Source organism: Moschus berezovskii, chromosome 9, assembly GCF_049115385.1.
Source record: "Moschus berezovskii isolate FMDL1 chromosome 9, NW_MosBer_1.0, whole genome shotgun sequence".
Classification (NCBI taxonomy): domain Eukaryota; kingdom Metazoa; phylum Chordata; class Mammalia; order Artiodactyla; family Moschidae; genus Moschus; species Moschus berezovskii.
Window position 1 is genome coordinate 65002919 of NC_142468.1, and position 15915 is coordinate 65018833.

Genomic DNA, 15915 nt, shown 5'->3' on the forward strand with positions numbered 1-15915 from the left:
CCATGAACTATACAGTCCATTGAATTCTCCAGGCCAGAATACAGGGATGGGTAACCTTTCCCTTCTCCAGGGGATCTTCCCAACTCAGGGATCGAACCCAGGTATCCCGCATTGCAGGCAGATTCTACCAGCTGAGCCACAAGGAAAGCCCAGAAGCTTTCAGTTCAGTTCAGTTGCTCAGTCATGTTTGACTCTTTGTGACCCCATGGACTGCAGCACGCCAGGCTTCCCTATCCATCACCAACTCCTGGAGCTTGCTCAAACTCATGCCCATCGAGTTGGTGATGCCATCCAACAACCTCATCCTCTGTCATCTCCTTCTCCTGCCTTCAATCTTTTCCAGTATCAGAGTCTTTTCAAATGAGTCAGTTCTTTGCATCAGGTGGCCAAAATATTGAAATTTCAGCTTCAGCATCAGTCCTTCTAATGAATATTCAGGACTGATTTCCTTTAGAACTGACTTGTTGGATCTCCTTGCAGTCCAAGGGACTCTCGAGAGTCTTCTCCAACACCATAGTTCAAAAGTATCAATTCTTCGGCACTCAGCTTTCTTTATAGTCCAACTCCCACATGCATATATGACTACTGGAAAAACAACAGCTTTGACTAGATGGACCTTTGTTGGCAAAGTAATGTCTCTGCTTTTTAATACGCTGTATAGGTTGGTCATAGCTTTTCTTCCAAGGAGCAAGTGTCTTTTAATGTCATGGCTGCAGTCACCATCTGCAGTGATTTTGGAGCTCAAGAAAATACAGAAAATTGGGCAGGGCCAAATTCTTTATATAGGGATTAAGCAGGTATTTGTTTACCATGTATACCAATTAGCATGGTAATTTATCTCTCACCTAGTTCTTAATGCTTGCTGCCCCAGGGAAAAAACCAAAATATGAATGGATTAAAATGTTTGACAGGCAAAGCTTTTTAAAAAGCCTTCCAAAGTCAGAACTTTATCAATTGGAATACTTATTTTGTAGTTAAAAAATGCTTACATCTAATGCTAAGGATGCTTTCATAAAGAAACACTTTCATAAAGAAAAAGTTCTGTTCAGAGGATAAAGAGGTCATCCATTAAACATACAAGATTCATTCAACTTGAAATACAGTTGGGCATCATGGTATGTCATTATGTAATCTCAATAATTAAACATTTGTTTCAAGCATGTCTGTAAGCCTAGTAAACCACGTAAAACTTCATATTAATACTATTGGAAAGAAACTTGGGCTTCAGGGATAACATAACATTCCTCCCAGCATTTTGCCTTTTAAAATAAAAGAATGAAGACTTGGATCTAGAGGAGAGAAAGTCCATGCACTCAATATGTGGGAGGACAAGCTTCATATACAGCACCCTGACCCTAGATCTGTTTTTCTGAAATTTTCAGGCTGAATTAAGCCCTTTAACGAGCAGGACCCTATGAGGCATTCCCAGGACAGACCCCTTCCCCACATCCTCTGCTTTAACTCTTCTCTGAAGTACACAGACTATAGTGTCTAATGCACATTTCCTGAGTTGTTTTGCAGAGGCCAAACTCTTCACCAAATGAAAGAAATTAACCACTTGATGACCAGGAACACAGAGTCACCAGGCCCACTGAAGCCCAAGGATTGATAAAGTTAACCCCTATGACACCCACCCTGTTACCAACAACCAATCAGTGAATTGTGTAAAAGTTGATCATTGTACACAGGGACTCCCCTGCCTCACCTTGCCCTGAAAATGTAAGGAGCATTTGAGCTAAAACCCATCAGGGAGTTTGGAATTTGTGAGCATCACCAGTCCCAGACTCCTTGTATGGCACCTTACAACACTGTACTTTGCTTCACACAACATGGAGTCAATAGACCAGCATTATTACACACTGGAAAGCAGATCTAAGTTTTCATTTGACAGCATTAAAAGAGAAGGATTTTAAATGTATAAGTACCATACTGTCTGGATGACTGTGGCTTTGTAGTAGAGCCTGAAGTCCAGCAGGTTGATTCCCCCAGTTCCATTCTTCCTCCTCAAGATTGCTTTGGCTATTTGAGGTTTTTGTATTTCCATACAAATGTGAGATTATTTTTTCTAGCTCTGTGAAAAATACCGTTGGTAGCTTGATAGGGATTGCATTGAATGTATAAATTATTTTGGGTAGTATACTCATTTTCACTATATTTATTCTTCAAATCCATGAACACAATATATTTCTCCATCTATTAGTGTCCTCTTTATTTCACCTGTGGCCTATAGTTTTCTATATATAAGTCTTTGTTTCTTTACGTAGATATATCCCTAAGTATTTAATTCTTTTCGTTGCAACAGTGAATGGAATAGTTTCCTTAATTTCTCTTTCTATTATCTCATTATTAATGTATACGAATGCAAGGGATTTCTGTGTATTGATTTTATATCCTGCAACTTTACTGTATTCATTGATTATCTCTAGTAGTTTTCTGGTAGAGTCTTTAGGGTTTTCTGTGTAGAGGATCATGTCATTGGTGAACAGTGAGAGATTTACTTCTTCTTTTCCAGTTTGGTTCCTTTCATGTCTTTTTCTGCTCTGATTGCTATGGCCAAATCTTTCAGAACTAAGCTGAACAGAAGTGGTGAGAGTGGGCACCCTTGTCTTGTTCCTGACTTTAGGGTAAATGCTTTCAGTTTTTCACCATTGAGGATAATGTTTGCTGTGGGTTTGTCATATATAGCTTTTACTATGCTGAGGTATGTTCCTTCTATTCCCACCTTCTGGAGGTTTTTTTATCATAAATGGGATTTGAATTTTGTCGAAGGCTTTCTCTGCATCTATTGAGATAATCATATGGTTTTAATTTTTCAGTTTGTTAACGTGGTGTATTACATTGATTGATTTGCAGATACTGAAGAATCCTTGCATTCCTGGGATAAAGTCCACTTGGTCATGATGTATAATCTTCTTAATGTGTTGTTGGAGACAGTATGGCATAAAGACAGAAATATAGATGAAAGGAACAAAATAGAAAGCCCAGAGATAAATCCACGCACCTATGGACACCTTATCTTTGACAAAGGAGGCAAGAATATAAAATGGAGAAAAGACAGTCTCTTTAACAAGTGGTGCTGGGAAAACTGGTCAGCCACTTGTAAAAGAATGAAACTAGAACACTCCCTAACACGATACACAAAAATAAACTCAAAATGGATTAAAGAGATAAATGTAAGACCAGAAACTATAAAACTCCTAGAGGAGAACATAGGCAAAACACTCTCTGACATAAATCACAGCAGGATCCTCCAAGACCCACCTCCCAGAATATTGGATATAAAAGCAAAACTAAACAAATGGGACCTAATTAAAACTAAAAGCTTCTGCACAGCAAATGAAACTATAAACAAGGTGAAAAGACAGCCTTCAGAATGGAAGAAAATAATACCAAATGAAACAACTGACAAAGAATTAATCTCCAAAATATACAAGCAGCTCCTGCAGCTCAATTCCAGAAAAATAAACGACCCAATCAAAAAATGGGCCAAAGAACTAAACAGACATTTCTCCAAAGAAGACATAAACATGGCTAACAAACACATGAAAAAATGCTCAACATCCCTCATAATCAGAGAAATGAAAATCAAAACCACAATGAGATACCATTTCACACCAGTCAGAATGGCTGCTATCCAAAAGTCTACATGCAATAAATGCTGGAGAGGGTGTGGAGAAAAGGGAACCCTCTTACACTGTTGGTGGGAATGCAAACTAGTACAGCCACCTTGGAGAACAGTGTGGAGATTCCTTAAAACCTGGAAATAGAACTGCCATATGATCCAGCAATTGCACTCCTGGGCACACACACTGAGGAAACCAGAATTGAAAGAGACACATGTACTCCAATGTTCATTGCAGCACTGTTTATAATAGCCAGGACCTGGAAACAACTTAGATGTCCATCTGCAGACGAATGGATAAAAAAGCTGTGGTACATATACACAATGGAGTATTACTCAGCAATTTAAAAGAATAAATGTGAATCAGTTCTAATGAGGTGGATGAAACTGGAGCCTATTATACAGAGTGAAGTAAGCCAGAAAGAAAAACACCGATACAGTATACTAACGCATATATATGGAATTTAGAAAGATGAAAACGATAACCCTGTATACGAGACAGCAAAAGAGACACAGGTGTATAGAATAGTCTTTTGGACTCTGTGGGAGAGGTGAGGGTGGGATGATTTGGGAGAATGGCATTGAAACATGTATATTATCATATGTGAAATGAATCACCAGTCCAGGTTCGACGCATGATACAGGGTACTCGGGGCTGGTGCACGGGGATGACCCTGAGAGAGGATAAGGGGAGGAGGGAGGTGGGAGGGGGGTTCAGGAAGGGGAAAAAATGTACACTGGGGCAGATTCATGTCAACGTATGGCAAAAGCAACCAATATAATATTGTAAACTAATCAGCCTCCAATAAAAAAAAACAAAATAAATTTAAAAATATCAATAACCTCAGATATGTAGATGACACCACACTTATGGCAGAAAGTGAAGAGAAACTCAAAAGCCTCTTGATGAAAGTGAAAGAGGAGAGTGAAAAGATTGGCTTGAAGCTCAACATTCAGAAAACAAAGATCATGGCATCTGGTCCCATCACTTCATGGGAAATAGATGGGGAAACAGTGGAAACAGTGTCAGACTTTATTTTTGGGGGCTCCAAAATCACTGCGCATGCTGATTGCAGCCAAGAAATTAAAAGACATTTACTCCTTGGAAGGAAAGTTATGACCAACCTAGATAGTATATTAAAAAGCAAAGACATTACTTTGCCAACAAAGGTCTGTCTAGTCAAGGCTATGGTTTTTCCCATGGTCATGTATGGATGTGAGAGTTGGACTGTGAAGAAAGCTGATCACCAAAGAATTGAGGCTTTTGAACTGTGGTGTTGGAGAAGACTCTTGAGAGTCCCTTGGACTGCAAGGAGATCCAACCAGTCCATTCTAAAGGAGATCAATCCTGGGTGTTCATTGGAAGGACTGATGCTAAAGCTGAAACTGCAATACTTTGGCCATCTCATGCGATGAGTTGACTCACTGGAATCGACTCTGATGCTGGGAGGCATTGGTGGTGGGAGGAGAAGGGGCCGACAGAGAATGAGATGGCTGGATGGCATCACTGACTCGATGGACATGAGTTTGCGTGAACTCCGGGATTTGGTGATGGACAGGGAGACCTGGCGTGCTGTGATTCATGGGGCCGCAAAGAGTTGGACACGACTGAGCGACTGAACTGAACTGAAGTGTATAAGTAGATTATTTATGTTGAGTGAAGTAATCTTTAGTATGAAAGTGAAAGTGAAAGTTGCTCTGTTGTGTCAGACTCTTTGTGCTTCCATGGACTATGGAATTCTCCAGGCCAGAATACTGGTGTGAGTAGCCTTTCCCTTCTCCAGGGAATCTTCCCAACCCAGGGATTGAATCCAGGTCTCTTGTATTGCAAGCAGATTCTTTACTAGCTGTTCAGTTCAGTTCAGTTCAGTCTCTCAGTCATGTCCAACTCTTTGCGACCCCATGAATCACAGCACGCCAGGCCTCCCTGTCCATCACCAACTCCCGGAGTTCACTCAAACTCATGTCCACAGGTCGGTGATGCCATCCAGCCATCTCATTCTCCGCCGTCCCCTTCTCCTCCCACCACCAATCCCTCTCAGCATCAGAGTGTTTTCCAGTGAGTCAACTCGTTGCGTGAGGTGGCCAGAGTATTGCAGTTTCAGCTAAGCATCAGTCCTTCCAGTGAACACCCAGGATTGATCTCCTTTAGAATGGACTGGTTGGATCTCCTTGCAGTCCAAGGGACTCCCAAGAGTCTTCTCCAACACCACAGTTCAAAAGCATCAATTCCTTGGTGATCAGCTTTCTTCACAGTCCAACTCTCACATCCATACATGACCACTGGAAAAACCATAGCCTTGACTAGACAGACCTTTGTTGGCAAAGTAATGTCTCTGCTTTTTAATATGCTATCTAGGTTGGTCATAACTTTCCTCCCAAGGAGTAAGCGTCTTTTAATTTCATGGCTGCAATCAGCATCCACTGTGATTTTGGAGCCCAAAAAAATAAAGTCTGACTACGCTGAGCCACAAGCAAAGTCCCATCTTTAGTATAGCATTTTTATTTCTATGCTTTTCTACAACATTATGATTATTATATATTATAAATTATATCTTTGTCACAGCATTATTTAAATATTTATAATTTTAAAACTACACATTAATTACCATATAAAATTGATTAATGGCTTATAAATTCTGTACAAGGATGAAAAATGAACAAATAAAGCTTACAAACTAAAATCAAATAATGAGCATATTTATGCATTACTTCTTCCTGAGTCAATCCTCATATATTTTTTCCCCAATTTTATGGAGCAAGGTTAAAAAAAAAAATCACTCATGGAGAAGAATTCATCGTATACCACAAAAGAATAAAGGTTAAGTATATATACTCAGTTCCTAGATCCAAAATAAAAAACTGATTCCCAAAAGGAGAATAATCAAAATGTATAAAACATCAGTAAAAGAAGAAAATTCACTAGGCCCCTGGGACTAAACAGTCAAAATCACCTGATTGTGTTTCTATTCAGAGAATGTACATTTCTCAAATAGATAAAGAAGACCATTGTGAATCAGGTGTGTGAGAGGCTGGCTAAGCAGGACCACCCCTTAGCCACAACAATAGACAAAATTGGCTCACTTTGAAGAAAAGGCCAGCATAACCATGACTCTTTTACATTCACTACTCAAATCTAGGAAAATGCAGTCAAGTTGCTCATCTCAACTCTCAAAAATATTGAGATTACAGCTCCCATGGTGAAGTTACTAAAAAACACAGATGAAAATGACTGTTCATCGTCAGTGGAGGCTTCACACTTCATTGAGAGCCCAAGTGGGAACATGCTCTCTCAATCACAGTATATTGTCAAACACCAAGTGATGGAATGCTACTTAATGACTCAGTGATCAACAATGCAGGCGGTCCCAGCAGCAGGAGAAGGCATCCAGGGTGCACGTCAGTCAATACATTAGACTCCAGTGCATATTCTTCTTTGAGAACAAAATCAGGTTTAGCTCTTTGTGAAATGTTTTAACTGTGAAATCAAAGAAGGAAAGGAAATACTGCACTGAACTGATACACAGAACTGTTCTTTTCTAGGCTTTGCATGAAGGCAGAGGATACTGGGAATTTGATTGCATTTTTAATACTATACAGTGCTAATTCTAAGTACATAAAGGCTGCCTTGATGAATAATACATAATCAGTAAGTACAGAATAGTGCAGATTTCTTCTATGGGAATTATGGAACAGGAGTGTGAAACCATGCAGCAAAGACTTCACAGCCTGAATCATTGTCTAAACATGTTTCCCTGCCTGCTTTTTAAGGCTCCGAGAAAATAATATCTCCCTACCCATGCCAAAATGCATTATTCTAACATGATTATTAGCTTTAGTCATATTTGTTTTTTCTATTTTTCTTGGGTATGCACAGCAAAATGGTAGCATGCTACAGCCAGCTAACCAGTGACACACAAGAGCTTACTGTGTGTCTCTCGCCATTTCATGTTCATTAATGTCACAGTGGTGGCTGAAACTGATAATGGAGTATCTACACTAGAGATATCAAAAAGCACTACAAGTTGGGGGCCTCTCACCCCACTCCCCAAGGGGCAGGTTGTTAAGCATTTACCAACACAGTTGTCCCTCAGTAGTGCTGGGTACTAATTCAAAAACTGTACTATGGGTCACATAATTTGTCAAAAATAGGGAGCAAAACCAGTGACCTAAACAGATTTCTTGTTCTCCTAGAACTAATCAGTCTTATGCAGTTGCCATGCCCCTTTCTCACCTTATTCCTTACTTCACTTTCATATATTCTAATTATTCCTTAAGACATCTCTATTTTATATGCCACTAGTGTCTCCCTTTGCTAAACTTTTACTGCAACTGAACTGAACTGAACCAAAGTAATAAATTTTATAAATGAGATCTAAATTATTTCCCATGTATTTCTTCTTGACCATATTTCAGGTTATTTCAAAGCAGATAGGTTTTACACTTTGTTGCAAGATCTGCTTAGCATGAAGCACATTGTGGGTACCAGGAGTTGGAAGACAGAGGAACACTCAAAACTTTGGAACTGATTGAGTGGAATGCTTTTAACATTTAAGTAGGCCGTGTAGCTCAGACATTTTCCACAGGCTCCCCTCTAATATCTGTAGGACTAAGATGAAAAGAGTCTAAACAGAGAACCCCAGTCTGGCTCTCCCCTTCACTTCCCACGCTCTGACTCTAGCCTACAACTGTAAGGGGGCCTGTGCTTAAATGTGGTAGGGTGATCAGCCCCCTCATTTTGCCTTGGATTGAGGGGTTTGGGGGGATGCAGTGCTTCAAAACTGCTACAGTCCCAGGCAAACGGTGATTGGTCATCTTTTGGATTAAGGAAAGAGGGTTATGCAAGCAGGTCCAGATAGCCACACATCTGCTGGTCAGAGATTTCTAGGGTTTTGAAACCACAAAGCATGACCTAGACAGGTGATGGTGAGTGTGTGACAGCACATGAACTGCAGCTGGGTATCTTTCTTTGACCTCACATATTCATCTCTTCCAGAACTATGATATATTCTGGGCATGTAGTAGTAAAAAAAGATACAAATATGTTTTTAAACTGAAAGATATTACATATTCAAGTTACATTCACTTATTTTCTTCAGTGTTGAAAAGCCTTCCTTCCTGACTTCCCTGCATCCATTTTTTTGGCCCCTTACAGTCTATCGTGCGTGTGTGCTCTGCTGCTCAGTCGTGTCCATCTCTTTGCAACCCCATGAATTGTAACCCGTCAGGCTCCTTGGTCTATCGGATTTTTCAGGCAATAATAATGGAGTGGGTTGCCATTTCCTTCTCAAGGGGATCTTCCCAAGCCAGGGAAGGAACCTGCATCTCCTGTGACTCCTGCACTGGCAAGCTGACTCCACCACTGAGTCACCTGGGAAGCCCCCACTTTATTGACTCTATCGTATATATCAAATGATAAAACCTGTGTAAAGCTCAAACAGAAGAACAGGATCACTAACTTGTTAAAATGGCTCTTGTGACATGAAAGCCCCCCGCCGCCCCCCCACCGCTCCCACTGAACTCACATTTTGCCACTCACCCCCTCATTCATAGTCACATGGGCCTTAATCTAGTTCCTTCCTCGAATGGTCCATGTTCTTCCCGCTTTACTGTCTCTGCAAAACCAGGCTCCATGTGCCCTTATCACTATGTGAAGCCTGTTTCGTTTTTCCTGTCCAGTTCTCAGTCAAGATTAGGGTTTCATCCCAGGCTTTCAGACCTCACCTTGCCTTTCCTTTTTGCCATAATCTGTACTTTGTAATATGATGACATATTATCTGAATAACACATAATGTATCCTGTAGACTTGTAAACCCAATGAGGGCAGTGCAATGTTACTTGCTGTCCTATTTCCACAGATAATAGTTTATACAGTAAATAGAAGAGCAAAATAGAAAGGCAGAAGTGATGGAAGGAATGGGAATTAAGCAAGCTTCTACATAATGTGGGGAAGTTCACTATACTAGGAATTTTAACATTTCTACTCTAATATGGGTATTTTATAAAACCTCACTTTACGAGCAGGAATTATTTTGTCACAACTTATATTTCCCTATTAAAGAGAAAGCATTAGCAGAATATATTCACACTGGAAGGATTTTTTTCCCAAGATGTCATGGATTTGTGAAAGAGTAAAAAGGAATCAAAAAAGCTAGAAAATCCAAATAAAGATTCACAACCCAGATAACCATGATGGTGTGATCACTGACCTAGAGCCAGACATCCTGGAATTCGAAGTCAAGGGAGCCTTAGGAAGATTCACGATAAACAAAGCTAGTGGAGGTGATGGAATTCCAGTTGAGCTATTTCAAATCCCAAAAGATGATGATATGAAAGTGCTGCACTCAATATGCCAGCAAATTTGGAAAACTCAGCAGTGGCCACAGGACTGGAAAAGGTGGGTTTTCATTCCAATCCCAAAGAAAGGCAATGCCAAAGAATGCTCAAACTACTGCACAATTGCACTCATCTCACATGCTAGTAAAGTAATGCTCAAAATTCTCAAAGCTAGGTTTCAGCAATACGTGAACCATGAACTTACAGATGTTCAAGCTGGATTCAGAAAAGGCAGAAGAACCAGAGATCAAATTGCCAATATCTGCTGGATCATCAAAAAAGCAAGAGAGTTCCAGAAAAACATCTATTTCTGCTTTATTGACTATGTCAAAGCCTTTGACTGTGTGGACCACAACAAACTGTGGAAAATTCTTAAAGAGATGGGAATATCTCCTGACCTGCCTCTTGAGAAATCTGTATGCAGGTCAGGAAGCAACAGTTAGAACTGGACATAGAACAACAGACTGGTTCCAAATAGGGGAACGAGTACGTCAAGGCTGTATACTGTCGCCCTGCTTATTTAACTTATATGCAGAGTACATCATGAGAAATGCTGAGCTGGAGGAAGCAAAAGCTGGAATCAAAATTTCCAGGAGAAATATCAATAACCTCAGATATGTAGATGACACCACTCTTATGGCAGAAAGTGAAGAAGAACTGAAGAGACTCTTGATGAAAGTGAAAGAGGAGAGTGAAAAAGTTGGCTTAAAGCTCAACATTCAAAAAACTAAGATCATGACATCTGGTCATCTGGCATCCCATCACTTCATGTCAAATAAATGGGGAAACAGTGGAAACAGTTTTTTTGGCTCCAAAATCACTGCAGATAATGACTCTAGCCATGAAATTAAAAGATGCTTGCTTCTTGGAAGTAAAGTCATGACCAACCTAGGCAGCATATTATAAAGCAGACATTACTTTGCCAACAAAGGTCCATTTAGTCAAACCTATTGTTTTTCCAGTAGTCATGTACAGATGTGAGAGTTGGGACTACAAAGAAAGCTAAGGGCTGAAGAACTGATGCTTTTGAACTGTGGTGTTGGAGAAGACTCTTGAGAGTCCCTTGGACTGCAAGGAGATCCAACCAGTCAATCCTAAAGGAAATTAGTCCTGTATATATTCATTGAAAGGACTAATGCTAAAGCTGAAACTCCAATACTTTGGCCACCTGATGCAAAGAACTGACTCACTGGAAAAGACCCTGATGCTGGGAAAGATTGAAGGCAGGAGGAGAAGGGGACAACAGAGGATGAGACGGTTGGATGTCATCACCGACTCAATGGACATGAATTTGAGTAAACTCCGGGAGTCAGTGATAGACAGAGAGGCCTGGTGTGCTGCAGTCCATGAAATCACAAAGAGTCAGATACGACTGAGCAACTGAACTCAACTGACTATTTGTAAATTCTCTCCCTTTCATTTCCCTCTTTCCCCACACTATAATCCTGATCATAATATTTTTATAAAATCAAATAATAGAAGAAAACAACTATGAAGCTCATTCTCAGTTCAGTTCAGTTCAGTTCAGTCGCTCAGTCGTGTCCGACTCTCCGCGACCCCATGAATCACAGCACGCCAGGCCTCCCTGTCCATCACCAACTCCCGGAGTTCACTCAAACTCATGTCCATCGAGTCGGTGATGCCATCCAGCCATCTCATTCTCCGTCGTCCCCTTCTCCTCCCGCCCCCAACCTTTCCCAGCATCAGAGTCTTTTCCAGTGAGTCAACTCGTCGCATGAGGTGGCCAAAGTATTGCAGTTTCAGCTTTAGCATCAGTCCCTCCAATGAACATCCAGGATTGATCTCCTCTAGAATGGACTGGTTGGATCTCCTTGCAGTATAAGGGACTCTCAAGAGTCTTCTCCAACACCACAGTTCAAAAGCATCGATTCTTCGGCGATCAGCCTTCTTCACAGTCCAACTCTCACATCCATACATGACCACGGGAAAAACCATTGCCTTGACTAGACGGACCTTGGTTGGCAAAGTAATGTCTCTGCTTTTTAATATACTATCAAGGTTGGTCATAACTTTCCTTCCAAGGAGCAAGCGTCTTTTAATTTGCATAAATAGTTACTCTTTTTTGTGTGTGTGGCCTCGCCTCCTGTCCTGTGGGATCTTAGCTTCCTAACCAGCGACAGAACACAGACCAGACAGTGAAAGTGCCAAGTCCAATAACTGGGCCACGGAGGAATTCCCAACAGTTACTTTTTATACAGTTCCCAGAAGCAGAAACATTTGAATATGCAAACAGTCTTAAAGTTAAAAAGTTTAGTTGGTATTCCAATATTATGGATGACATTTTTACAATAAAATCATACCACGTGGCAAAATAAAACCAAACTCATGTTTCTAAAGCAATTATCAAGCAATATGTACAACAGACAACTTCTCTTTCTCCCCTCTACTTTCATCCCTTCCTGAGCCTCACCAGGGAGCTCATACCAAGAAACCACTTTATCCATGAAGGCGAGCACATACTCTGACAAATAGCAATTGATCTACAATTGGTGATAGAAGATGTGAGCTCTGGCATTATTTGAACAAACCAGGCACAAAGTATGTTTACTAGGTAGAGAACCCTTCCTCATTCAAATTCTGGGAAAGTACATCTTTTATACCTATAACAAACCTTACAGCAAACATTCTAGACTCAAGATGAACAGAAGGAAGGAAACAGCCTTACGGGGCCGCTGCTGGAAAGTCCACTGCTTCACCAGGAAGCCCACATGCGTATATATTTAGTAGCCTCTCGGTCCTGCTCAGTTTTCAAATCTCCCACACGCATGCGTAGAGTATATCTGCATCTATGGTGGGGCTGTTGTGAGAGAGAGTCTTCAAGTCCTCTATGGTTCCGGCACCTAAAGATGGGCAGTGTACATATAGCGCATGCGCAGGCGTAAGCGCGAGCGCCTCTTTCACCGCTACGCACTTCAGAGATTCTTCCCGTTGTCATGGGCCGCCGCCCTGCCCGTTGTTACCGGTACTGCAAGAATAAGCCTTACCCAAAGTCTCGCTTCTGCCGAGGTGTCCCCGATGCCAAGATCCGCATCTTTGACCTGGGTCGGAAGAAGGCCAAAGTGGATGAGTTCCCACTCTGTGGCCACATGGTGTCTGATGAATATGAGCAGCTCTCTTCTGAAGCCCTGGAGGCCGCCCGAATTTGTGCCAACAAGTACATGGTGAAAAGTTGTGGCAAAGATGGCTTTCACATCCGAGTGCGACTCCATCCATTCCATGTCATCCGCATCAACAAGATGTTGTCCTGTGCTGGGGCTGACAGGCTTCAGACAGGTATGCGGGGTGCCTTTGGAAAGCCCCAGGGTACGGTGGCCCGAGTCCACATTGGTCAAGTCATCATGTCCATCCGCACCAAGCTTCAGAACAAGGAACATGTGATTGAAGCTTTGCGCAGGGCCAAGTTCAAGTTCCCTGGTCGCCAGAAGATTCATATCTCCAAGAAATGGGGCTTTACCAAGTTTAATGCTGATGAATTTGAAGACAAAGTGGCTAAGAAGCGCCTCGTTCCCGATGGCTGTGGAGTCAAATATGTCCCCAACCGTGGCCCTTTGGACAAGTGGCGAGCTCTGCACTCCTGAGGTCTTTGACAACACTGCCACCTTTGGCCATACTGGCCTGAATTTTGCTCATCAATAAATTGTATTTACTGGCAAAAAGTAATTATTAATTTTTTAAATATTTTAAACGTTTAAAAAAAAGAAACAAGTGCACTTAAAGATTAATAAAATTATAGTAAATTAATAGTAATGAAAATAAAAAAGAAAGCTGTCCATGAAAAAAAAATCCAATTTTTAAAACATAGACTACTAGAGAAGTAATTTTTCTATTAAAATTATCAGAAAGAATTTTAATAACAATTTACTTTCAAGTGAACGATTTGTATGCCATTCATAGAGAAAGCTATTGCAGTTCTAATTCACACTTTTAACCTAGAGAGCAGAGAGAAATATGTAAGAAGTTTTGTTTGTAAAGAAGTCATAAATTATACAGTTATCAATACCTTGAATAAAAAAGTAGGGAAGAATCTGAGATTTACAGAAAACAATTACTGTTATAGAAAATAATAGGAATGAAAATCATGGTAGGCATTAGTCATGTTTCAACTATGATCTCTTAGAAACTAAAAAGTCTATTCTTAAACTTGTTGCTTAGGTTTTCCTTATACATTTCTGCACATTGTCTTTTAGAACTACCTATCAACTCCAACTATCAGCCTTGGGACAATTGGGGATCACTGCAAAAGATTTCCCCAGACAAGTCTTTCATTATCTCACATTCAAGAAAGGACAATCCAATCTTTTCTTCATCACAGAGAGGTCATAGGTTGACGTCCAAGTTCATATTGCTTGACCTGAGTCCCAGTAAAATGAACAGAAAAGAAAATGACACTAAATCAGGTATCTGTGCAGATTTAAAAGATCCCAGAGATAATTTGCAATCTGTCGGTGCTTGCCCTACATTAGAGTTATGTTGTGCATACGAGTGGGGTTTTTAGTTGTTATGTTTTATTTTAGAAATTACATAAGCTAAAGTTTCTGGGTCTCTACTACATTTTAAAATTCTGGTTCTTAAGGTTATTTAGTTTTCTAAATTTCAATCCTGCAAACAGTGCCCTCAGCTTTCTATAACTACTCATTTTCGAAGTCAATGTGTTTAAGGAACAAAAGGAATAGTAAATAAGCAGTATCGAAAGACATCCTTTTAAAATTATTTTCATTTAGTTAAAATTCCTATGTCAATCTTAAAATTTTGTGTCTGCCTTGATACTTCTTTTCTGCTCTTACTATATTACCTACTTGTGTATTTTTAAGGTAAATTGCTGTTTTAAGCTATACTTATTATTATACCTAAACAAGAAAGATGGCAGTGGTTTAGTCGCTTCAGTCCTGTCTGACTCTTTGTGACCCCGTGGACTGTAGCCCACTGGACTCCTTTGTCTGTGGGATTTTCCAAGGAAGAAAACCGGAGTGGGTTGCCCTTTCCTTTTCCAGGGGATCTTCCCTACCAAGGAATCAAACCCACCTCTCCTGCAACTCCTGTATTGCAGGCAGGTTCTTTACTGCTGAGCCACCAGGGAAGCTCAAACAAAAAGAGTAGCAGGTACTAAATTACATGAATATATAGAAAGGACCTTTCAGCTTAAGTAGCACTTGACATGTTTTACTTGATATTAATACTTTAAATCTCCTGAAATTTTCTAGGAGATTAAGTACTGTGCAACTTGCAAATGAAAGTATACTTCAGCCAGATCTTCTGACTCCTGTCCAGTCCTGTTAATTTTTTACCACATAATCTTTCAAAAAAAAAAAAAACCCTCAACTTCAGAAAATCAGAATGCCAAACGAAGCACTTCCTTGGTCACGTGTCAGTACAAATATGATGCAGCTTTGAAAATATTCTCTGTCTTCATTATCCTTATCTTTGGTCTCAAACTTTCTAAACATTTTAACCTTCATATGTGGAGCTCTATACTCACTAAATACAGGAAGCATAAGCCCATGATTGGTAACTATGATTGCTATTGCGTCCAGATAGGTGAATGAAAGGGGAATTAAAGATGAAAAATTAGTACATTAAGCATCTAGTAGGAAGGTGTCATCAAGATTTATTACTTGACTTTTCCCTTCGGTTTTCTATTACAAGCTATTATATATAAATTTTATTTCCTTTAACTTTGATAGAACATTTTCACTTGTTTTTCTTGACAAACATGCTAACTTATGTTCTGCAAGCCATAATTTTGTTTTATCAGCATTTTCCTATTTTCTAGTTATTAAAAATTGATAAGACATTTGAACTGAAATTTAATTTTATATTGTAGAGCTCTTCATTATTTTTCAATTTCTATTCAAAATAGAAAATTTAATTTTGGAACATATGTATTCAGAATTTCATCCACTACTGCAATGAAACAGAACTATCTGCTTATTTAAAAT

The 15915-nt window shown here is 40.0% G+C and overlaps 1 protein-coding gene across 2 annotated transcripts; it reads left to right on the forward strand.

Moving 5' to 3' along the window:
* Positions 1 to 12912: 12912 nt before the first annotated feature.
* RPL10L (ribosomal protein L10 like) lies at positions 12913 to 13557 on the forward strand. 2 transcript variants are annotated; one of them, XM_088840301.1, is made up of 2 exons: positions 12913 to 13021; positions 13103 to 13557. In XM_088840301.1, the coding sequence occupies exons 1-2, from the start codon at positions 12913 to 12915 to the stop codon at positions 13555 to 13557; spliced, it is 564 nt and encodes a 187-aa protein (XP_088696427.1). The 2 variants fall into 2 exon arrangements, with proteins under 2 accessions (XP_088696427.1, XP_055292356.1); XM_055436381.1 differs by having other exon boundaries at positions 12913 to 13557.
* Positions 13558 to 15915: the final 2358 nt, after the last annotated feature.

Coding starts and splice junctions, on each gene's coding strand:
- RPL10L (XM_055436381.1), top strand. CDS start 12,913: ATGGGCCGCCGCCCTGCCCGTTGTTACCGGTACTGCAAGAATAAGCCT.